The sequence below is a fragment of the Oncorhynchus clarkii genome, chromosome 33, assembly GCF_045791955.1.
Source record: "Oncorhynchus clarkii lewisi isolate Uvic-CL-2024 chromosome 33, UVic_Ocla_1.0, whole genome shotgun sequence".
In the NCBI taxonomy this organism is placed as follows: Eukaryota; Metazoa; Chordata; class Actinopteri; order Salmoniformes; family Salmonidae; genus Oncorhynchus; species Oncorhynchus clarkii.
Window position 1 is genome coordinate 21,626,076 of NC_092179.1, and position 23,659 is coordinate 21,649,734.

The window sequence follows — 23,659 nt, forward strand, 5'->3', positions numbered from 1 at the left end:
TACCAAATACTAATTGAGTGTATGTAAACTTCTGACCCACTGGGAACGTGATGAAATAAATAAAATCTGAAATAAATCATTCTCTCTACTATTATTCTGACATTTCACATCCTTAAAATAAAGTGGCGATCCTAACTGGCCAGGAATTGTTAAACTGAGTATAAATGTATTTGGCTAAGGTGTATGAAAACGCGTGACTTCAACTGTGTGTACACTGCTCAAAAAAATAAAGGGAACACTTAAACAACACATGTAACTCCAAGTCAATCACACTTCTGTGAAATCAAACTGTCCACTTAGGAAGCAACACTGACTGACAATAAATTGCACATGCTGTTGTGCAAATGGAATAGACAACAGGTGGAAATTATAGGCAATTAGCAAGACACCCCCAATAAAGGAGTGGTTCTGCAGGTGGGGACCACAGACCACTTCTCAGTTCCTATGCTTCCTGGCTGATGTTTTGGTCACTTTTGAATGCTGGCGGTGCTTTCACTCTAGTGGTAGCATGAGACGGAGTCTACAACCCACACAAGTGGCTCAGGTAGTGCAGCTCATCCAGGATGACACATTAATGCGAGCTGTGGCAAGAAGGTTTGCTGTGTCTGTCAGCGTAGTGTCCAGAGCATGGAGGCGCTACCAGGAGACAGGCCAGTACATCAGGAGACGTGGAGGAGGCCGGAAGAGGGCAACAACCCAGCAGCAGGACCGCTACCTCCGCCTTTTTCATTTGCCAGAGAACACCAAGATTGGCAAATTCGCCACTGGCGCCCTGTGCTCTTCACAGATGAAAGCATGTTCACACTGAGCACATGTGACAGACGTGACAGTCTGGAGAAGCCGTGGAGAACGTTCTGCTGCCTGCAACATCCTCCAGCATGACCGGTTTGGCGGTGGGTCAGTCATGGTGTGGGGTGGCATTTCTTTGGGGGGCTGCACAGCCCTCCATGTGCTCGCCAGAGGTAGCCTGACTGCCATTAGGTACCGAGATGAGATCCTCAGACCCCTTGTGAGACCATATGCTGGTGCGGTTGGCCCTGGGTTCCTCCTAATGCAAGACAATGCTAGACTTCATGTGGCTGGAGTGTGTCAGCAGTTCCTGCAAGAGGAAGGCATTGATGCTATGGACTGGCCCGCCCATTCCCCAGACCTGAATCCAATTGAGCACATCTGGGACATCATGTCTCGCTCCATCCACCAACGCCACGTTTTACCACAGACTGTCCAGGAGTTGGCGGATGCTTTAGTCCAGGTCTGGGAGGAGATCCCTCAGGAGACCATCCGCCACCTCATCAGGAGCATGCCCAGGCGTTGTAGGGAGGTCATACAGGCACGTGGAGGCCACACACACTACTGAGCCTCATTTTGACTTGTTTTAAGGACATTACATCAAAGTTGGATCAGCCTGTAGTGTGGTTTTCCACTTTAATTTTGAGTGTGACTCCAAATCCAGACCTCCATGGGTTGATGAATTTGATTTCCATTGATCATTTTTGGGTGATTTTGTTGTCAGCACATTCAACTATGTAAAGAAAAAAGTATTTAATAAGAATATTTCATTCATTCAGATCTAGGATGTGTTATTTTAGTGTTCCCTTTATTTTTTTGAGCAGTGTATATATAGTACCAGTCAAAAGTTTGGAACACCAACTCATTCCTGGGTATTTCTTTATTTTTACTATTTTCTACATTGTAGAATAATAGTGAAGACATCAAAACTATGACATAACACATATGGAATCATGTAGTAACCAAAAAAGTGTTTAATACATTTATATTTGAGATTCTTCAAAGTAGCCACCCTTCGCCTTGATAACAGCTTTGCACACTCTGGTACTGTATATGTTCCAGATGGTCTTACTTCATTATAATTTTTTTCTGCAAAAGGTATCATCACAGTATAATCCCCATCATCCATTTTACATAAGGTGTTTGTGTGTCTTCCAATCAATGATAAATGTTGTTTTCAACCCCATTTTGAGAAATGTTGTTTTCAACCCTATTTTGCAGAATTTGTGGTGTATGTACAATCACTGTTTTCCTATACATTTTTCCTTCTACCAAAGCTCACCTGTAGTTTCTTGCTGGACTGTCCCAGTGAGCGGTCCACAGCCCTGCAGCTGCTCTCTAGCTGCACACTGTGTTGAACCTGCTGCTCCAGCTCCGCCCTGACCTTCCCCAGCTGGGCCCGGGCCTCGTCCTCGTCCACCTGCCTGCTCTGCTCAGTCTCCTGTTCCAGGCCAGCCTCCATGCCCTGGATACGGGTCAGGTACTCCCCCAGCCGGGCTTCACACTCCCGCACCCGTCCAATCAGCTCCTGGAGCTGCTCCCTCAGCTGCCGCTCGCTCTCCTGCTCGATCTGCAGCTCGTTCTGCCAGAACTCCTCCTCGGACATCTCCACCTCGTTCCTCCGCAGCTGCTGCTCCAGATGCGCCAGCTCCTCCTCCAGCACGCCGACACCTTCCTGACCCTCGACGCACATACCACCATCACCGCTTTCCCAGCCGTGTAGCTCCGCCTCACAGCCCTGCAACCGGCTCTCCAGTAGTTGGAGCTTGTCTTTCTGCAGCTGGACCAGGCGCACCAGCTCCCGGGCTGGACTGAGCGGCACAGACACCACCCCCCTGCCCTGGTTCAGTGCGCTCTGCTGCTGCTTGGCCTCGGCATCTCTGCCCTTCCCAAAAATATCCCTCAAGCCCTTGGCCCCAGCCGTGAAGGTGAGGGACTTACGTTTGGGATCCCGACGCTTGAGTGAGCGGTCATTGGCCAACGGGCGCAGCTTGGCCAGAGGAGGCAGGCTCTGGCGGTAGAGGCCGCGCTCGGGCACACGGGATGTGCCGTCGGAGTTGGGACGTTCACTGAGGGAGGGGCCGGTGCGCTGGAGGACCAGCTGCACGTCGCTGGCATACTGGCCCCACATGTTGAGGGACACCACAGGGTTCTCATGAGGAGCCAAGTGGCGTTCCGTCTCCCGCCATCTCTCGATCAACGTGTACCTGCCAGTGCGCCCTGCAAAAGAGTGAAATAATGATTTGATCAGATTAATTAATTGGAGCTTTACTAAGTAACTGGGCTTAGATGACCAATGTACAGTAGTCAAACGGCAACGTTGTTTGCTATTTCTTGCCACATACCAGCCGGTGACCAGTTACATACAGACCAGTAGCTAGACTACACTCTGCAGTAGCAGCAGATTAGAGATCATCTACCATTGACTGTGTCATTGTTATCCCCTCCTGCATTCAGAAACACAGCCACAACCCTAATCTGAACTCATTACCTCCACTAAGAACAGGGAAACTCTATGGAAGAACCATTCACAATTACCCCACTTGCTTTCAGACACAGTTTAGTGGGTGCACTGTGCAGAGTTTTCAGAGTAATGGGTTGTTTTTTCTAGGAAGAACAGGGATTTCTCTATTCAAATATAGGAGCAGTTGTTCAGTTCCCATTCATGCTAGGGTTGGAGTAAGGTTCAATAAAAATTCCTCCAGACCCAAATCTGTGTGTGTGTGTGTGTGTGTGTGTGTGTGTGTGTGTGTGTGTGTGTTCTGCGGCAGATAAGAGCACAAGCCACAGTCTTTTCCCGTCTCAACAGCAGAACCCCAATGAAAGGAACATAGTTGTCACTACAGCTGAATCTGGCTGAATGCCTTTCACATGAAAGTACCCTGGGCCAGACAAAAGACTGAACACATACAAAAGAGGCCCTGGACCATAACTCCTGTACTGTTGATGAAGACACAGCATTTAGCTGTTAGTCCTACAATTATGTATCTGTGCATGGATCACAATGGAATAGAATGTACAAATCTAATGGATTCATTTAACATGCTACCTCTAGGACCTCCAAGTATTTTCTCTAAGAGCAAATTACCTATGTAAACCATTACATCTCCACATCATTTTGGTTCTAAGCAGCACAAAGTGCAAGTGCAAAACTGTGCCAGTATGAACTGAAAACAGTATGAAATGACAACAGCATTTAAAAAAAAATGTAATCTTTATTTAACCAGGTAGACCAGTTGAGAACAAGTTCTCATTTACAACTGCGACCTGGCCAAGACAAAGCAAAGCAGTGTGACACAAACAACAGAGTTACACATGGGATAAACAAACGTACAGTCAATAACACAATATAAAAACATCTATATACAGTGTGTGCAAATGTAGTAAGATTAGGGAGGTAAGGCAATAATTAGGCCATAGTGGCGAAATAATTACAATTAGGCAATTAAGCACTGGAGTGATGAATGTGCAAGTAGAGATACTGTAGTCCAAAGGAGAAAAAAATGACAATATGGGGATGAGGTAGTTGGTTGGGATATTTATAGATGGGCTGTGTACAGATGCAATGATTGGTAAACTGCTCTGACAGCTGATGCTTAAAGTTAGTGAGGGAGATAAGACTCCAGCTTCAGTGATTTTTGCAATTTGTTCCAGTCATTGGCAGCAGAGAACTGGAAGGAAAGGCGGCCAACATAGGAGTTGGCCTTAGGGATGACCAGTGAAATATACCTGCTGAGGCGCATGCTATGGGTGGGTGCTGCTATGGTGACCAATGAGCTGAGAGAAGGCGAGGCTTTACCTAGCAAGGACTTATAGATGACCTGGAGCCAGCGGGTTTGACAACGAATATGAAGCGAGAGCCAGCCAACGAGAGCATACAGGTCGCAGTGGTGGGTAGTATATGGGGCTTTGGTGACAAAACGAATGGCACTGTGATAGACTACATCCAATTTGCTGAGGAGAGTGTTGGAGGCTATTTTGTAAATGACATCACCGAAGTCAAGGATCGGTAGGATAGTCAGTTTTACGAGGGTATGTTTGACAGCATGAGTGAAGGATGCTTTGTTGCGAAATAGGAAGCCGATTCTAGATTTAATTTTGGATTGGAGATGCGAGTCTGGAAGGAGAGTTTACAGTCTAACCAGATACCTAGGTATCTGTAGTTGTCCACTTATTCTAAGTCAGAACCATCCAGAGAAGTGATGCTAGACAGGCGGGCGGGTGCAGGCAGCGATCGGTTGAAGAGCATGCATTTAGTTTTATTTGCATTTAAGAGCAGTTGGAGGCCACGGAAGGAGTGTTGTATGGCATTAAATCTCATCTGGAGGTTTAACACAGTGTCCAAAGAAGGGCCAGAAGTATACAGAATGGTGTCGTCTGCATAGAGGTGGATCAGAGAATCACCAGCAGCAAGAGCGACATCATTGATGTATACAGAGAAAAGAGTCGGCCCGATAATTGAACCCTGTGGCACGCCCATAGAGACTGCCAGAGGTCCGGACAACAGGCCCTCCAATTTGACACACTGAACTCTATCTGATAAGTAGTTGCTGAACCAGGCGAGGCAGTCATTTGAGAAACCAAGGCTGTTGAGTCTGCTGAATGCGGTGATTGACAGAGTCGAAAGCCTTTGCCAGGTCGATGAAGACGGCTGCACAGTATTGTCTTTTATCGATGGCGGTTATGATATCGTTTAGGACCTTGAGCGTGGCTGAGGTGCACCCATGACCAGCTCGGAAACCAAATTGCATAGCGGAGAAGATACGGTGGGATTCGAAATGGTCGGTGATCTGTTTGTTAATTTAGCTTTCGAAGACCTTAGAAAGGCAGGTAGGATAGGTAGGATAGATATAGGTCTGTAGCAGTTTGTGTCTAGAGTGTCTCCCCCTTTGAAGAGGGGGATGGCCGCGGCAGCTTTCCAATCTTCCGGGATCTCAGACGATACGAAAGACAGGTTGAACAGGCTAGTAATAGGGGTTGCAATAATTGCGGCGGATAATTTTAGAAAGAGAGGGTCCAGATTGTCTAGCCCAGCTGATTTGTAGGGGTCCAGATTTTGCAGCTCTTGAAATGAAATGACAGCAGTATGAAATGAAAACAGTATGAACTGAAAGCAGGGTATTGTCGGGCTGAGCCATACTCACACAGACAGTTCAATACATCTCCATAATGCAAAAGAGGTGAACCTTTAAATGTGGCTCCATGCTGGTTCTACAGCTATTTCTCCCTAGAAGCGGTGGGAACAGACAGCTTCTTTCAATCTTATTTTGTTGCCTCTACATGTGGGCTGGGGTAATAGCTTCTCATACATAAATGCGGTATCATTATGGGAATACAATACAGTCATCATGTAGTTCTCTCTTCTCCTCAGCGAGCATCTCAATCACATCTACGAATCATCCCAACACAGTTCATCTTGATTCTCACAATCTCTGTTCACTCCCAGTCAACTCTAATCTTGATTCTCACATTCTCGTGATCAACTCCCAGTCATCTCGCATCTTGATTCTCACAATCTCCGTTCACTCCCAGTCAACTCTCATCTTGATTCTCACAATCGCCGTTCACTCCCAGTCAACTCTAATCTTGGTGCTCTCCACCATCTTTAGCATCTCTCAGAGACGGACTGTCAAATATGCTGCATGCTCTGTGGATGTGTGTCCTGCAAAAGGATTCATTCTCACACGAAGTGTGGTAAGGCTTAATTAAAAGGGGTACAGTAGTTCACTATAGTTTAATCTTATTTTCAATTTATCCTTTGAATTTATCCCTTGAGTTTTGGACAATATTGCAGGATGGATTGACTCACCAATGGCCTGGGCCAGGGCGATGACCACCTCCTGGCACGTGGTGAGCTCTGTGACGCCACATACGATCCGCTGCACTCCATCCACCCACACTTTCAGCTCCATGGCTCTCATCGAAGGGGCGTCGTCATTCCTCATCCACACAAGGGGGCGCTACACAGGATCTCTCCAGCATTCTATAGAACAGAGAGACTGTCAAATGCTGGGTTTGCTACAGTGGGGCAAAAAAGTATTTAGTCAGCCACCAATTGTGCAAGTTCTCCCACTTAAAAAGATGAGAGGCCTGTAATTGTCATCATAGGTACACTTCAACTATGACAGACAAAATGAGAAAAAAAATCCAGAAAATCACAAGGTAAGATTTTTAATGAATTTATTTGCAAATTATGGTGGAAAATAAGTATTTGGTCACCTACAAACAAGCAAGATTTCTGGCTCTCACAGACCTGTAACTTATTCTTTAAGAGGCTCCTCTGTCCTCTACTCATTACCTGTATTAATGGCACCTGTTTGAACTTGTTAATAGTATAAAAGACACCTGTCCACAACCTCAAACAGTCACACTCCAAACTCCACTATGGGCAAGACCAAAGAGCTGTCAAAGGACACCAGAAACAAAATTGTAGACCTGCACCAGGCTGGGAAGACTGAATCTGCAATAGGTAAGCAGCTTGGTTTGAAGAAAAATCAACTGTGGGAGCAATTATTAGGAAATGGAAGACATACAAGACCACTGATAATCTCCTTCGATCTGGGGCTCCACGCAAGATCTCACCCCGTGGGGTCAAAATGATCACAAGAACGGTGAGCAAAAATCCCAGAACCACACGGGGGGGACCTAGTGAATGACCTGCAGAGAGTTGGGACCAAAGTAACAAAGCCTACCATCAGTAACACACTACGCCGCCAGGGACTCAAACCCTGCAGTGCCAGACGTGTCCCCCTGCTTAAGCCAGTACATGTCCAGGCCCGTCTGAAGTTTGCTAGAGAGCATTTGGATGATCCAGAAGAAGACTGGGAGAATGTCATATGGTCAGATGAAACCAAAATATAACTTTTTGGTAAAAACCCGACTTGTCGTGTTTGGAGGACAAAGAATGCTGAGTTGCATCCAAAGAACACCATACCTACTGTGAAGCATGGGGGTGGAAACATCATGCTTTGGGGCTGTTTTTCTGCAAAGGGACCAGGACGACTGATCCGTGTAAAGGAAAGAATGAATGGGGCCATGTATCGTAAGATTTAGAGTGAAAACCTCCTTCCATCAGCAAGGGCATTGAAGATGAAACATGGCTGGGTCTTTCAGCATGACAATGATCCCAAACACACCGCCCGGGCAACGAAGGAGTGGCTTCGTAAGAAGCATTGCAAGGTCCTGGAGTGGCCTAGCCAGTCTCCAGATCTCAACCCCATAGAACATCTTTGGAGGGAGTTGAAAGTCTGTGTTGCCCAGCAACAGCCCCAAAACATCACTGCTCTAGAGGAGATCTGCATGGAGGAATAGGCCAAAATACCAACAACCGTGTGTGAAAACCTTGTGAAGACTTACAGAAAACGTTTGACCTCTGTCATTGCCAACAAAGGGTATATAACAAAGTATTGAGATAAACTTTTGTTATTGACCAAATACTTATTTTCTACCATAATTTGCAAATAAATTCATTAAAATCCTATAATGTGATTTTCTGGAATTTTTTTCTCATTTTGTCTGTCATAGTTGAAGTGTACCTATTATGAAAATTACAGGCCTCTCTCATCTTTTTAAGTGGGAGAACTTGCACAATTGGTGGCTGACTAAATACTTTTTTGCCACACTGTATATAGCTCTGTGAGTTCACTGTATTCCAAAATGCACACACACAAACACTGAAATACAGACACTCACAAACAATGCTAAATTATCCATCTTGCTCAGTAAGCTTAAAAATGTACAAATCAGAGGTTCTGGGAAATTGCAACTTTCTTGATGACTACAACTGAGATGAGACAGCAAAGAAGATGCCAGTTCATTGATATGAATTAAACCACTCAACATCGCTTCGTATCTTTGACCACATTGCAGCTGTGCCAATAATCACAATAACACACCTACTCTGGTGCAGGGTTTCCTAAACTTGGTCCTGGGGCCCCCTCCACCTGGGTGCACATTTTAATTTTTACACTTGCACTTCACAGCTGATTCCAATAATCAAAGCTTGATGATGAGTTGTTATTGAATCAGCTGGGTAGTGCTGGGGAAAAAAGCAAAACGTGCACCCAGGGTTGGGCCCCAGGACCAAGTTTGAGAAACCCTGCTCTAGTGTCTTATTTACTTGTCATATTCCTCTCCCATTACTGCTACAGTCAATATTGGCAGCCAGCCAATCCCATAGAATCAGAGCATTGAATTTCCAAACTGATGGGGGTTACATGGATAGAAAAAAGCTTAGAAATCAAAACCGCACTCTCAACAATTAGGAATCTGTTGCTGCACTATATGCACTTTTAAACTAGTTCAGGAGTCCCTCTGTAGCTACTACCAAGGACGAAGAAGAAACTTCAGCAGAAGTTCAGTTGCAGTTTCTGGTTTCGAGGTACACATTTAATCATTGGAATAATGGGTTTAATGCAGTGTCTGTCGGTCTGTCTCGAAGGCCCTATCTGAAGATGGCGGTTATATTTGGTAATGCCTACGGGAAAGCTTTCTCTGGTCGCTTGCATGAGGAACCCTTTAAACTGCTGACACAATCACCTTAGCTGAAAGGCACTCATTACAGACCTGGCAAGGCATCAGGCAGATGCAACAGTGCAGCTCTGAACCACCAGCCTCCCGGGCCTGGGAAAACACAGATGCCCGGAGTTTAAGCGTCATTTTTTATCCCTCTCTCGGAACGGCCATACGTTTTCCCGTTTCGTCCCATTATCTACTTTCTGATCCTTAACTCCCTAATGACACGTGAGGCGGCAACAGCTCCCTTGCCTCTTTAAGCATCTTCATCACATCACAGCCTCACAACAATTCCCTGTCACGTTCCCTCTGATTCGACACCATCTTGCCGCGGGTATCCCTCCGAGACGCCTCTGGTTATTGAGGCCTTCCCTGATTTAGCTAGCCATTCAGGGGCACCACGCTACGTATACAGGCCTTTGGACTCCCTGTAGACAGTTACTGCAGAATCTCCAGGCCAGAGCCGCCTGGTAACTGGCTGTTAATAGGGCCATTCCCATGCTGCACACAGCCCAAGGGTAGGAGAGTGAGGTGCAGACTACCAGGTAGTAAACGTTCACATGGAAATTATATTTTGGGTGGCAGAGGTGTAAATATATGGGATTATATGATACAATGTAGAGGTTTGGTGGTTTTACAATCTAATAAATTCCATTCCTCAAACATTTGATAAGATCATAAAAAAAATACCCTTTGTGGAATACTGAGAAATATGGATTGGGGTATAGAATCTTGACCACAGGACCTCTGAAGGCAGGGGCTGGGTGTCAGACTGAGGAGCTCCCTGTGAGATTCTCTCTCCATCCTCTATTCAACATCTGTCACGTGTTAAGTTGAACTGAAACCACCCTTCTTCAACTGAGAGCCTTGATGGAAAAAGAAGTTTGACTACTAAGGATGAAGGATGTCATCACTTCACAAGGGAGCGAAATTGTGGTGTACATATTGGTGGGGAGGGGGTGGGGGGGTTGGACATGTTGGGGGACATTTTTAAAACCCAAAACAAAGAGCAAATGTATCCAACAAATGTGTAGAGTCACAAGTTTGATGCAGTCATTGTGTGCTATGAATATGGGAACAAATACTTAACTTTCTACTACTTTAATACACATAAGTGAATTTGTCACAATACTTTTGCTCCCCTAAAATGGGACTATGTACAAAAAGTGCTGTCATTTCTAAACTGTTCACCCAATATGGATTCAAATGCTCTCAAATTAAAGCTGACAGTCTGCACATATGGAATTCCATATGTGTTATTTCACAGTTTTGATGTCTTCACTATTATTCTACAATGTAGAAAATAGTACAAATAAAGAAAAACCCTTGAATGAGTAGGTGTCCAAACTTTTGACTGGTGCTGTATATATATTTGTTGTATATGCTCTGATTCTATGGAATTGGCTGACTGCCAATATTGACTGTAGCAGTAATAGGAGAGGATTTTTCAAACTCGGTCCTGGGGCCCCCTCTGGGTGCAAATGTTGGTCCCCTTTGGTAATTTTGCCTGTTACTTCATCCTGTAAGGCTCACACTCACATCAGCACCCATACACAGTGTGAGGGCCCTGCATTTTTCTGAACCGTCTCAGTGCTTCTCCTTCCAATAGGGCGCTTCCCCTTCAATCCCCAATTAAATAGTGCTTCTCCTTCCAATAGGGCGTTTTCCCTGTAATTCCCAATTAAATAGCCAGCATCAGCTGCGCAAAAGTGGGGTTGTGATGGAGACGTGAATGAGGATGTGTTCAACCCTCAGTTCCGAAGCTTCTCTATTCCGTTTGTTTTGTAGCCTAATAGAGTTTTACCCAGGATCGGATCCACTCTTTGCGTCCGTGGACTACACCTCTGTTCTTCGTGGCCTTTCTCCGCTGGAGATCTGTTAGCGGATTGGATTGTCTGACTGACTACAATCTTTTTGTATACGGTATTTCATTTGTTTTGATGTGATATATACTGTGATGATTTATGTAGTTAGTTGTAGTTGAGGACTTAGTAAGAGTTGATATGCTTTAAAGTTCTGTGGTAAAATAATTGTTATATTGATTGTATGATTTAATACTGGATTTACGCTACATTTGAATGAACGGACAAACATTGCGTGACAAAGGTCACTTGAGTTCCCTGAACTCCTTTACCGGGCTGGACTCTTTAGGCCCGAGGTACAGGACATTTCTGGAGGAACCAGAACTCATTGTGTTATATTATATGTGTGTGTAATCATTTATGTTGGTAATACAACCCACGCAAAATAATATAGTTGTTTTTGAAGTTCTTTCCAATGTTTTAAGGGTTTATGAAAAGTTTATTTCCATCCTGACTTTTACATAAGTCCTTTATATTGGTGTAGACTTGACGGGCCAGGTGGGACTCATTCCCTCCCAAACCAAAAGGAGAAACCAATGTTTTCTCTGGTAGGCACAACCTACCTGGCACCCCTATAAATAATAACCTCAAGTCAAAACCGTTACAACAGGGACTACAAAATGTATGAATTTGCACTTAGATCAAAGTTATTTCTTCAATGCCAAAGTATTTGCTTGGGATGAATATCAACAGTCATGGTTCTTTGGTGGATCATGTATAAATGTCATCTGACTCAGAACTCTTGAAATTGGCTTTGCAGAAAACATCTGTCTTTCATCAAAATATTGATGTAAATTTGGATGCCTAGTGCCTTAATAGATGTTATGAAACAATGAAATACATAATCAATTATCATCAATGTGGAAAATACGCTGTAATGGATGACACAACATTGCTAATCAAACACAGTACTACTGTTTCTGTCTTAATGCCAATTGACACTCCATCATAGTTTTGACCAGAGTTGAACTAACAAAGACCACATACACACAATATTGTGTGTTTCTATTTACCAACAGGACATGGTATGGACACATCTATGAGAATATTTGTGCTGAAGTCATTCGCCCTTCCATCGTAAGATTATCACTTAGTGCATAAGGCATTAGGCAACCAGATGCAAGCACAGCCTCAGAATAGGCAGTGGAGAAACTTGAGCCCTTGAGCGTCATTTAGCCTACTTGCAGTGTTTGAATGCTTCACAGACAAATTAGTATACGTACATGCATAAAACATTTGATAGTGTGTTTTCCTTAATACCTCAATTCTGGTGGTACCAAATTCACTTTCAGTCAGGAGTGGGGAAATCTGGACTTTTCTTCTGTACAGACCTACCTTGACTATAACTAAATCATGGAGCCAGTTTAGGCAAGAGATTGTGAAGCACGATGACCAAAAGATGGCAGGTCTCCTTGGTCTTTGGTGGATCCCTGCTCAGGGTCTGAGCACATGGCTGAAGCCTGCTTTCCCTGACAGCTGAGGGGCTACAGTATCTACAGTTTACCCAAGAAGGGTGGCCGTCTGGCCTGGCCTCCACTGAAAACCTGGAGCTAAACATAGGGTTCCCTTTAGCCTGGCCCTCTATTCAACCTGCATTCTCTCCATGCCCCAAAGGCAGGGGGAGGGGAAGGACTCTACTGCACAGTAAGCTCACAGAAGAGTAAAAGGTTGGCTGTTTTGCAAAGCTTCGCAGGAGAGAAAATGTGAGAATAGAAGTTGGTGTGGTTGAGCCACATAATAAATTGCTCTTTAGCATGATGTTGCCTGTTATTAAGTTGAGTTATTTCTTTAGTAAATAGGAAATCCAAATACTAATCCATTGAAAGAACAGTTGATAAAATACAGATATAGTTCCAGATTTTCCACTGGTAAAACCAAAGACGAACCTGAGTAATAGACCAATGCACTACGGAGAGAACTTTAAAGGGTCCAAGGATTTGTTCACAGAGGAGGGGGGTTGTTCTAACAAGTGGTACACAAACAAAGAAGCATGCTGACGAGGGGACCGCCCACATGGGCAGTGCTGGCATGACTAGATGAAAACAATATCCCGCCATGGCAACTGGCCCCTAGATTTGTAAGGCCCCAACAACGCTGACCGGATTGGTTGGCTCAGCCCTGGGAAAGAACAAACATTCACTGGCAATTAGGAAATAATCCATGTTTTTCTGTCACTTCACATTTTTTCTACAATATGGTCAGAGTGGAGTGGACTAGACTGTGGATAAGCATAAACTCTATCAAAGCTCGAGGTAAGAGAGTTCCTCAGTGCAGGTTTTGTCTGGGTAATATATATTTTTTTTAACAATACAGGAGAGGAAAAGTGGTGCAGTGGATGACATTGAACACAATGACATCATTCAGCATTTTTACCCCACGTCAGCAATTGATGACCGTCACAGTTACATACTCATCACACACACTGACTCTGGCCTACATCACAGACACATTTGCATAATCACAGACAAAAACACAGCCACAGCAACAGACAATAAAAACAGAAGCCATGTTAATGATGCCTGGGCTGGCTTGGTGGGGTCTTGGTGTGAGTATTTTTTTTAAGGGGGCCAAACAGAGCCCTCTTAAAGCTGGAATTCGCAGTTGAAACAAAGTGACACACCGCCTCGGTTTTGGTAAAAAGCTGAGGGATGGGCCTGGACAAATGTAACCACTCTCAAATTCATAGAGTTAAGGATGCAAGGACTGACCACCTGTCCTTAACAATTACAAGCAACCCATAACATGATGCAGTCACCACTATGCTTGAAAATATGGAGAATGGTACTCAGTAATGTGTTGTATTGGATTTGCCCCAAACATTACACTTTGAATTCAGGACATATAGTTAATTGCAGTATAAATGTACTGCCTTTTTTTCCAAACAGGATGCATGTTTTGAAATATTTCCTTATTTTCAATGTCAATTAAGTTAGTATTGTGGACAGTGGCATGTATTCATGGATGCCAAGGGAAGTCAGGATTCCCCCAAAAATGTACCTAGAAAAGAACATAAAATAATGTATATTTTGTCTCTCTATATTGTCTCTCTATATATACAGAGGGTGGAAAAGGGTTCTATGTGAAAGAGTATCACATCGAGATAAATTCGTCATTGACAGAAACAACTTTAATTGTTGCATCTTGCGTTATTTTCCTAAATTAGCCATGGATGGAGGTAGGAATTTGGACTTGTGGTTTTACTTAATTCTCCATACTGGCCAATGATTATAATGGCGATTCTGAGCCAACCATAAATGTATACATTGTGCCCCTGGACTGAGAGGATGGAAGTTCAATATGAAACTAGATGTAGAAGGCTAATGTTAACAAGCTAACATTGCCCATAAAAGGAAGTTAGTCTAGCAAGCAAGCATTTTAGCAAGGTAGCCTAGGACAACCAAAAAATAAAAGCATGTACTGTATGACAGAGAGGAGGATGGTACTGGTGTTTCTCTACAAGTAGGGTGAGTCAACATGTTTTTTCTACTTGCATGCTTGCACACACAAAAAAAATCTGAACCATGGACAACCACATCATATTTATCTTATGTTGATTGGATTAAATAGTTTTTAGTATCTTTTAGTTGTCACTGTATTAGACTAAGCAGAGGTGATTTGATGATGTTGAAGTTGAAATGGTGCTGGAATAGTGGAGGCAGCTCCTGTTTTCTTTGTAACTTGCGGTAACTCTCCATGGTTCTAAATCAATAGTTGTTAAGTAGTCTGAAAATTTCGGAAACAACTTGCTTGACCATGCAACTGTTTTTTACATGCAATATGCTTTGTGGACTTCACCAGACAGAGGTTGCTCCCCGGTTTTATGATGAAACGAAGGTGAGGTTTAATTTATTCTACCTGTGTCTTCTTATTGTCTGGGCCTTAGTTCATATGCCTTGCGACCGTGATATAGGCCGAACAGATTTAAAAGCAAACACAATTATTGGCTTCCCCAGTGATTTGGGGTGGCAGGTAGCCTAGTGGTTAGAGCGTTGGACTAGTAACCGAAAGGTTGCAAGATCGTATCACCGAGCTGACAAGGTAAAAATATGTTGTTCTTCCCCTGAACAGGCAGTTAACCCAGTGTTCCTAGGCCATCATTGAAAATAAGAATGTGTTCTTAACTGACTTGCCTAGTTAAATAAAAGGTTAAAAAAAATGTTTACCCACACACCACTACTGACTGCGGAGTAACTACAATGTTTTGATCCATCCTCAGTTTTTTCTGATCACACTCATTAAACTCTGTAGCTGTATTAAAGAAACCATTGCCCTCATGGTGAAATCGCTGAGCGGTTTCCTTCCTCTCCAGCAACTGAGTTAGAAAGGACACCTGTATCTTTGTCGTGACTGGGTGTATTTATGCACCATCCAAAGTGTAATTAATAACTTCACCATTATATGTAGGCCAGTGACACAAAATCTAAATGGAATAAATGTTAAATTCAGGCTGTAACACAACAATGTGGAAAAAGTCAAAGGGTGTGAATACTTTCTGAAGGCACTGTATATCTTTCATTTAGAAGTCCAAAAATGGCTGTAGCAACTAAGGATTCTAGATTTACAAGCTCTCCATTGCAGAGAGTTTATCAGCCTAATTGTGCTGACATTTTTTGCCTGTATTTGGTATGTTGGTATGGTGACGATGCCTTCATGCTTCAGAAACCAAGCCAGGGGAACTCTGTCCTTTTGAAACAGCTAATAGAAATGTCAAAGTGGGCGGCTAGTCGTTCAAGTGTGAAAAACTGGAAATGTCAAGATTTTACCTCAACATATCCCTTGGATAAAGTGATATTTCATTTTGAAGCAAAGATGGTTTGGAATTGAAACGTGTAAAATGCCTGACTCATTCCACCATAGCGAGAAGAAGGCCTAAACAGACAATTGATGTTAGGGTGCTGTACTGGAAATAAAATGGATAGTATTGCTGATTGGCAGTCGGCATCATCAGTTATTTGTACAATATCTCCATCCCCAACCATTGCATTCTTCACAAGACATGCCATATTCAACAGGTGAGATTTGCACAGGTAAGCCCCTCAGCACAAGGACCACAGACTTGTCCCACTCTGCAGAGGAGTTCCTAGGATGGTCTTGCCTGGAATTATATCACAAAGATTTCCCAAAATGTCTCAAACTGGGTGTTTTCAACACTTGTTACAACACGTGACTGACATTTCTTACTCACAATACCTGAAACTTGAGCCTAGACTTACCTTTCCAGCAGTGAATTTTGTTTTTACTTCTATAAACAGGGAGCTTCAGCTTAGTCAGTCACCAAACAGACAGTTTTGGTCTCTCTGGTGCCCTTTAAGACCGATGGAGGAAGGGAGAAAGGAATTCAGCTCCTTTGGACCGAATCAGCCAGTCTGATCAGTATTTCCAAATGCCTCACTGTCATCAGAGTTTAGAGGTTCAGTTTATAATGAAGGCAGGCAAGAATTCATAGTGAGAGGAGAAAAAAAAGGAAACAATATGCACTTTGCCATACAGAGAGATGTCAGTTTTGTTAGAATCAGGGGATATTATTATTACTAGTAGATTGGTAGCCTTACACTCAGTTCAGAGAAGTTCATTTAAATTCACAGAGAGGTTAATGAGGCAATAATTTACTGCGCCGTTGTGGTGACTCACTGAGCACAGCGAGAATCTATTTTCTTGATCTCATTCAGTGCTGGAAATGACTGAGCTAATGCTGCTCCTAGAAAAATTCTAGCACTTGGCTGTTAATCTATAGTTGGACAAGATTAACTTTCAAATCAATTCCATTATATAGGCTTTAAGAGTTCCAAAAATAAATGACCTTTCCTAGTAGGCCTTTTCTTGAAAGATCACAGGATGCGTGAATGAGCTCACTCAAGTGTTGCATAGTTGGACTGACAGGGTGGTGGTACTGGCTAGTCTTGCTTGGCCAGATTTACTAGATGACTTTACCTGAATAATGGAAGATTTGCCTCAAATTATAACCAAAGCACATGCTTAGAACCTTGTGTTTTGGAAGGGTTCAGTACATGCTTAGAATCTTGTGTTTTGGAAGGGTTCAGTACATGCTTAGAACCTTGTTTTGGAAGGGTTCAGTACATGCTTAGAACCTTGTGTTTTGGAAGGGTTCAGTACATGCTTAGAACCTTGTTTTGGAAGGGTTCAGTACATGCTTAGAACCTTGTTTTGGAAGGGTTCAGTACATGCTTAGAACCTTGTGTTTTGGAAGGGTTCACTACATGCTTAGAACCTTGTTTTGGAAGGGTTCACTACATGCTTAGAACCTTGTGTTTTGGAAGGGTTCACTACATGCTTAGAACCTTGTTTTGGAAGGGTTCAGTACATGCTTAGAACCTTGTTTTGGAAGGGTTCAGTACATGCTTAGAACCTTGTGTTTTGGAAGGGTTCAGTACAAAAGAAGAGACACATGGTAGAGTCCCACATGACCAAGTGTGGCTGTCAAGATCTAACTTAGTCTGCTCTGAAGGGGGGGGTTGCAGGATTAGTGCCTCATGGAGTAATTGAAGGGAAAGACTGCAGCTTCGAATGAATCTCAAATTTCAGGAGGCCAGGGGTAGTTCAACAGGACACGATATGAAGAATCTTCAAATTAAAACACAAAATGTGCCTTCAACTGATGCTGCGACTTCTACAACAGTCTGGTGGTCTACTGTAGTCGGCAGACATTATCAAACCCATATCTTCCACTACTGATGACAATACCAGCGTAAAAACAAAATAGATGTTTGAATCTGCATGTTTGGTTCATAACATTTTTTTTTATAAATGCACAGCCGCCTTTTCCAGTTCTAAGGCCAACCTTAACGAATAGTGAACTAAGACACATGGCTAAATCTGCTCACTCTGTTGGTCACATGCTTAAACTCCCATCACTCAGGATGGCGCACCTAATCATCTTCCACTGCATCGCTCCTAGTGAGAAAATGTGGAGACTCAAAAGGTTGAACGTAAGCAGCTTGGGGAGAGCAATACGCTGATAACATAAGCTCCTCTTACAGGGTTAACAACAGGGGCGGAGAAAGCCAAGTAGTAGTAAACAAGCCACAGCGTGCAATCTGTCATGTGTTTTCACAAGTTCATCTGGGTTCTCAATAGTCCTGGTAACTGGTATAACAAGGCGCTCAATAGTTAATGGAATGTACGAAACATTAGGAACACCTGCTCTTTCCATTACATAGACTGACCAGGTGAATACAGGTGAAAGCTATGATCCCTTATTGATGTCACTTGTTAAATCTACTTAAATCTACCTTTAAAAAAATTTGTTTCATCCAAAAACCATGAGCCCTAAACATGTGCAACCTTCCAAAACCCCCCCAACTATGCTCGACAGAGTAGAGTTTTAGCCCATGTGCAATTTTCACTTTAAAATGTATGCCAAACAAAAACCAATGATTGCAAAGTTAAACAAAACATACAATTCTATGCACAAGGATTACTTTTAACAATTTCACAGAACATTTTACAAAAACACATTTACTTGAAGAACAGTGCCGATGCCATGTTTGGTAACAGAATGACGGCACAGACAGACAGCACAAACAGTCATTCTGTTACCAAACTTTGCATCTGCACTGTACTTCAAGTAAATGTGTTTTTGTCACATTTTCCATGTATGTGGTTAAAAAGTAGTCCTCATTCCTTTGGTTTATTTCAAGGATGAACTTTAATTCCAACTGTGGGTCCTGGTAGGCCACCTGTAATTACAGCCCAGTGTATATACTCTAGCAATGAAATAAGATCCACGACTCTGGAGAAACATGCTCAGTCTCCCCACAGGGGTAAGAGGAGGCCTACAGTGCAGGGGAGTAAATACTGGTCTCTCTTGATGTCTGAAGCTGCCTGAAAACAACCGTTTCTGCCCCACCCACTGTACAACCCTAGTAATCCCTCAAAGATGCTTGACCCTCTGATAATTAAAATTTGTGTTAGCTAAAAGACAGTATAAAAAGTACTTCATCCCCAAAGCTGGTCTGCTCTTTTAGGTTTAGTAAAGGACGTTTTCTAGTGTTGTTTCATTCCAGCGGTACTGTATGCCTCTGTTCACCTCTTCCCAGTATTTTAATGGCAAACTGGAATATTTAATCACTGCTGATAACATTCAGCAAATCCACCTGTATAACAAGAACAATGCCTCATTTCCTGTGATGCCACTCATCAGGTGTCACCATTAACAGGGATTCCATAAAACCTGTGTTTGTGTTGTTCACCGGCTGTGCTACAAGCAGTTTCACAGTCCTTTACCTCACAGATTAGCATCAATCCTAAAAGAGCCTTGGAACATTACACAATGTAAATTCACGACTAACACAGCCCCATACACAGACAGTGTATTGATGTGAGGAGAAAAGTGCATGGAAGTTTGTCAGTGACAGTACAAACACGTGTTGGTACTTACAGTAGTCTGCTTGAGTTCAGTGGATTGTCTGTGTTTGATTGCACATTGTCATACCATGTAAATCATCCAGTAGCTGGTTGTTCACTTGAAGGGCAAAATAACCAAACCAAAATATATTGGAGTATTTTATGACATTTTTTGATTGATTTATTTGATTAACTTTTACTCATTTTTCTCCTCAATTTCGTGATATCCAATTGATAGTTACAGTCTTGTCTCATCACTGCAACTCCCATATGGACTCGGGAGAGGCAAAGGTCGAGAGCCGTGCATCCTCTGGAACACAACCCAACCAAGCCTCACTGCTTCTTGACACAATGCCCACATAACCCGGAAGCCAGCCGCACCAATGTGTCGGAGGAAACACCGTGCATCTGGTGACCGTGTCAGCGTGCACTGCGCCTGGCCCGCCACAGGAGTCGCTAGTGCGCGATGGGACAAGGACATCCCTGCCGGGCAAACCCTCCTCTAATCTGAATGACCCTGGGCCAATTGTGCGCATGGGTCTCCCGGTCGCGGCCGGCTGCGACAGAGCCTGGACTCAAACCCAGAATATCTTGTGGCACAGCTAGCAGTGTGATGCAGTGCCTTAGATCACTGCGCCACTCAGGAGGCCCTCTGGACTGTTTTAAATCGTAAGAGCAAACAGCAACAATTTGAAAAGATGTGTTTGCTTTTTCTGAAACTTCTGCTGTCCCTTTTACAACTTGTAGTTCTATTTTCAGTGGCTCTTTATTTTACGATACGCCTATTATTTCCACTGCTTTAATATGGAAATTACCGGTATGTATATATGTAGTAACAATGTGTACTTTTTGGTAAATAACTGGTAACAACATGGCATGGTATCTAATGGTGCCTAGTGTTACCTGTTCAAATGAATTCCAAAGAAACAAACAATTCATTGGTTATTGCATTGGGTGATTACCATGGTACCCTGTAACTTTTCAGTAAATACCTGGTAACTTATGTACCATGTAATAAAGTGCTACTCTAAATGTCCTTGGCAAGAAGCTCAATAGGGACAGACTCCAACTTGTTAGACAAACAGTCAGCAGAAAACATAACTGCCACCTCAAACAAATAAATGAGACGGAAGGTTCAATTCAAACAAGCACTTATGCTTGTGTTTTTTCACCACTGTCACATAAAATAGGTGCCTTCAGAAGTATTCATACCAATTGACTTATTCCACACTTTGATGTGATACAGCCTGAATTCAAAATGGATTAAATAGATTTTTCCCCCTCACCTTCTTCTACACTATTATGTTTGCAAATTCATTGAAAATTAAATACAGGAATATCTCATTTACATAAGTATTCACACCCCTGAGTCAATTGGCCCAGCGTCATCTGGGGTAGGCCGTCATTGTAAATAAGAATTGAAAGAAATCAATAGATCTATAAAATAGGTTCAGAATATTAGGGGTCAAAGACAGAAAGGCTACAGTGCCTCCAGAAAGTATTCACACCCCTTGACTTATTCCACATTTTGTTGTGTTACAAACTGAGTTCAGAATTGATCAAATTGTTGTTTTTTCACCCATCTACACACAATACCCCATAATGCATGTTTTTAGACATTTTTGCAAATGTATTGAAAATGAAATAAAACATTTATGTAAGTATTCACAGCAGAGTCAATACTTTGTGGAGTCACCTTTGGCAGCGATTACAATTTAGTCTTTCTCTAAGAGCTTTGCAAACCTCAATTGTACAATATTCTTCAAGTTCTGTCAAGTTGGTTGTTGATCATTGCTAGACAGCAATTTTCAAGTCTTCCCATAGAATTTCAAGACGATTTATGTCAAATCTGTAACTAGGCCCCGCAGGAACATTCAATGTCATCTTAGTAAACAACCAGTGTATATTTGGCGTTGTGTTTTAGGTTATTGTCCTGCTGATACATGAATTTGTCCCACAGTGTCTGGTGGAAAGCAGACTTAGGCAAAATCCTAGAGGAAAACCTGGTTGAGCTTAGCTCTATTCCGTTATTTATTTTTATATCCTAAAAAACTCCCTATTCCTTGCCGATGACAAGCATACCCATAACATGATGCAGCCAACACCATGCTTGAAAATATGAAGAGTGGTACTTCCTGATGTGTTGGATTTGCCCAAAACATAACACTTTCTATTCAGGACATAAAGTTCAGTTATTTTCCACATTTTTTGCAGTTTTACTTTAGTACTTTATTGCAAACAGGATGCATGTTTTTGAATATTTGTATTCTGTAGAGGCTTCCTTTTTTCCACTCTGTCATTTAGGTTAATATTGTGGAGTAATGTTTGAACCATCCTCAGTTTTCTATCACAGGCCTCATGGTTTCCTTCCTCTCCGGCAGCTGAGTTAGGAAGGACACATGCATCTTTGTAGTGACTGGGTGTATTGATACACCATCCAAAAAGTTTAAATAAAAACTTCACCATGATCAAAGGGATATTTAATGTTTGCTTTTTTATTATTACCCCTCTACCATTACGTGCTCTTTGTGAGGCATTGGGAACACCTCCCTGTTCTTTGTGGTTGAATCTGTGTTTGAAATTCACTTCTCAACTGAGGGTCCTTACAGATAATTGTATGTGTGGGGTACAGAGAGGTGAGGTAATCATTCAAAAATCATGATAACCACTATTATCACACACAGAGTGAGTCCATGCAACACATTTTTACTGCTGACTCAAGACATTTCAGCTTTGCATTTTTTTATTTCTAAAAACATAATTCCCCTGACATTATGGGGTATTGCGCATTGGCCAGTGACACACAATCTCAAATTAATCAATTTTAAATTCAGGCTGTCACAACAAAATGTGGACCAGTCAAGGGGGTGTGAATACTTTGTGAAGGCACTGTAGATTATTTTCAACACAGATGCTTCAAGTTATGGTACAGTACAGTCATTGAAAAAGCCTATTGCATGAACATGATGACAGGTTTGATTGAATCCAGCCCCTTGTGTCACACACAACTTTCACATGGGATGGAGCATTACACAATATTTCTAGTTGTTGGATACACATTTATTAAGAAATTGCTCACCAATGTTTAATATATTTGTAGTTATTTTCAGTTCCTGTTGACAAGCGAGTTACAGTAGTGACAACACACACACACACGCACTTTTTCTTATTAATCCAAATTCTATTGACATTCAAAGTGGCAAGGTATTCTCTCTGCAACCAGTCCAGATAGTCCAGTGATTTGTTTAGGTCACATAGCCTACTCAAGGGGGCCCTACATCCATAGGCTATTAAATTAGGGGAAATGTCCCTAATCCCATCTGGCAGTATTTTTTTTATATGATCACTCTTTTTTTGGAACCCAAACTTAATATTTGAGGCTAAACAAAATGTATCTGGGTGTATTTCTCTTGGTAGAAATAACATAGATTAATTAATTTAGTGAGAATGAAAATGCATTGGCTGTACCACAGATCATTTTACATTTCCAGCTATAAGCACCATCATACTTGAGTTATGGTGGGCTCTTTTTTTGCTCTTAACGCTGTACTGCGAAGTAGCCTTCGCAGGAGCTGGAATCACGAGCGGTCTTCGCAGTACAGTGTTAAGCATTGGCTGCGCCTATAGCAAAATCCATTTACCTCTTTCCAGCCGCAGTCCTCCGGCTAAAAGTGTATGAGAAGCTCCCCTCTTTCTCTGGTCCCACTCTGAATTCCCTCAGACATTCAATCCGGTGACATATAATTGTTCTCGGCAGTTTATTTTATTGCATAATCCAAAGGTTTATATATTGTGCAAATAGGCTACCTAATTAAAGTTTGCGCTCTGCATATCCACGCGTGTTTACTGTGCAATCCGTTGTAGGACATCTGATTCCAGCTCCTTTTTGTGTAATGTTGGCAACTGTAAGGGGACCGCGGAGTATGTATCCCTTCCGGGTAAATTCCTTCAGCCTTCACAATAAAGGTCCCTCGTATAATTAAAAAAATACATTATAAAAGGGAAAGGGGGATACCTTGTCAGTTGTTCAACTGAAATGTGTCTTCTGCATTTAGCCCAACCCCTCTGAATCAGAGAGGTGGGTGGGGCTGCATTAATTGACATCCACGTCTTAGGCGCCCTGGGAACAG

The 23,659-nt window shown here is 42.7% G+C and overlaps 1 protein-coding gene across 1 annotated transcript in view; it reads right to left on the reverse strand.

Annotated features, from left to right (window-relative positions):
- Window positions 1–23,400, reverse strand: part of LOC139393199 (ras association domain-containing protein 8-like) — a 28,392-nt gene extending 4,992 nt beyond the window's left edge. Inside the window, exons 1-3 of the mRNA XM_071141634.1 lie at window positions 23,171–23,400; window positions 6,599–6,772; window positions 2,072–3,009 (exon numbers count right to left, since the gene is read on the reverse strand). Of these exons, the coding sequence (XP_070997735.1) occupies window positions 2,072–3,009; window positions 6,599–6,734 (1,074 nt within the window). The 5' untranslated portion in view covers window positions 6,735–6,772; window positions 23,171–23,400. The remainder of the gene's footprint in view (window positions 1–2,071; window positions 3,010–6,598; window positions 6,773–23,170) is intronic.
- Between the last annotated feature and the right edge of the window lie 259 nt (window positions 23,401–23,659).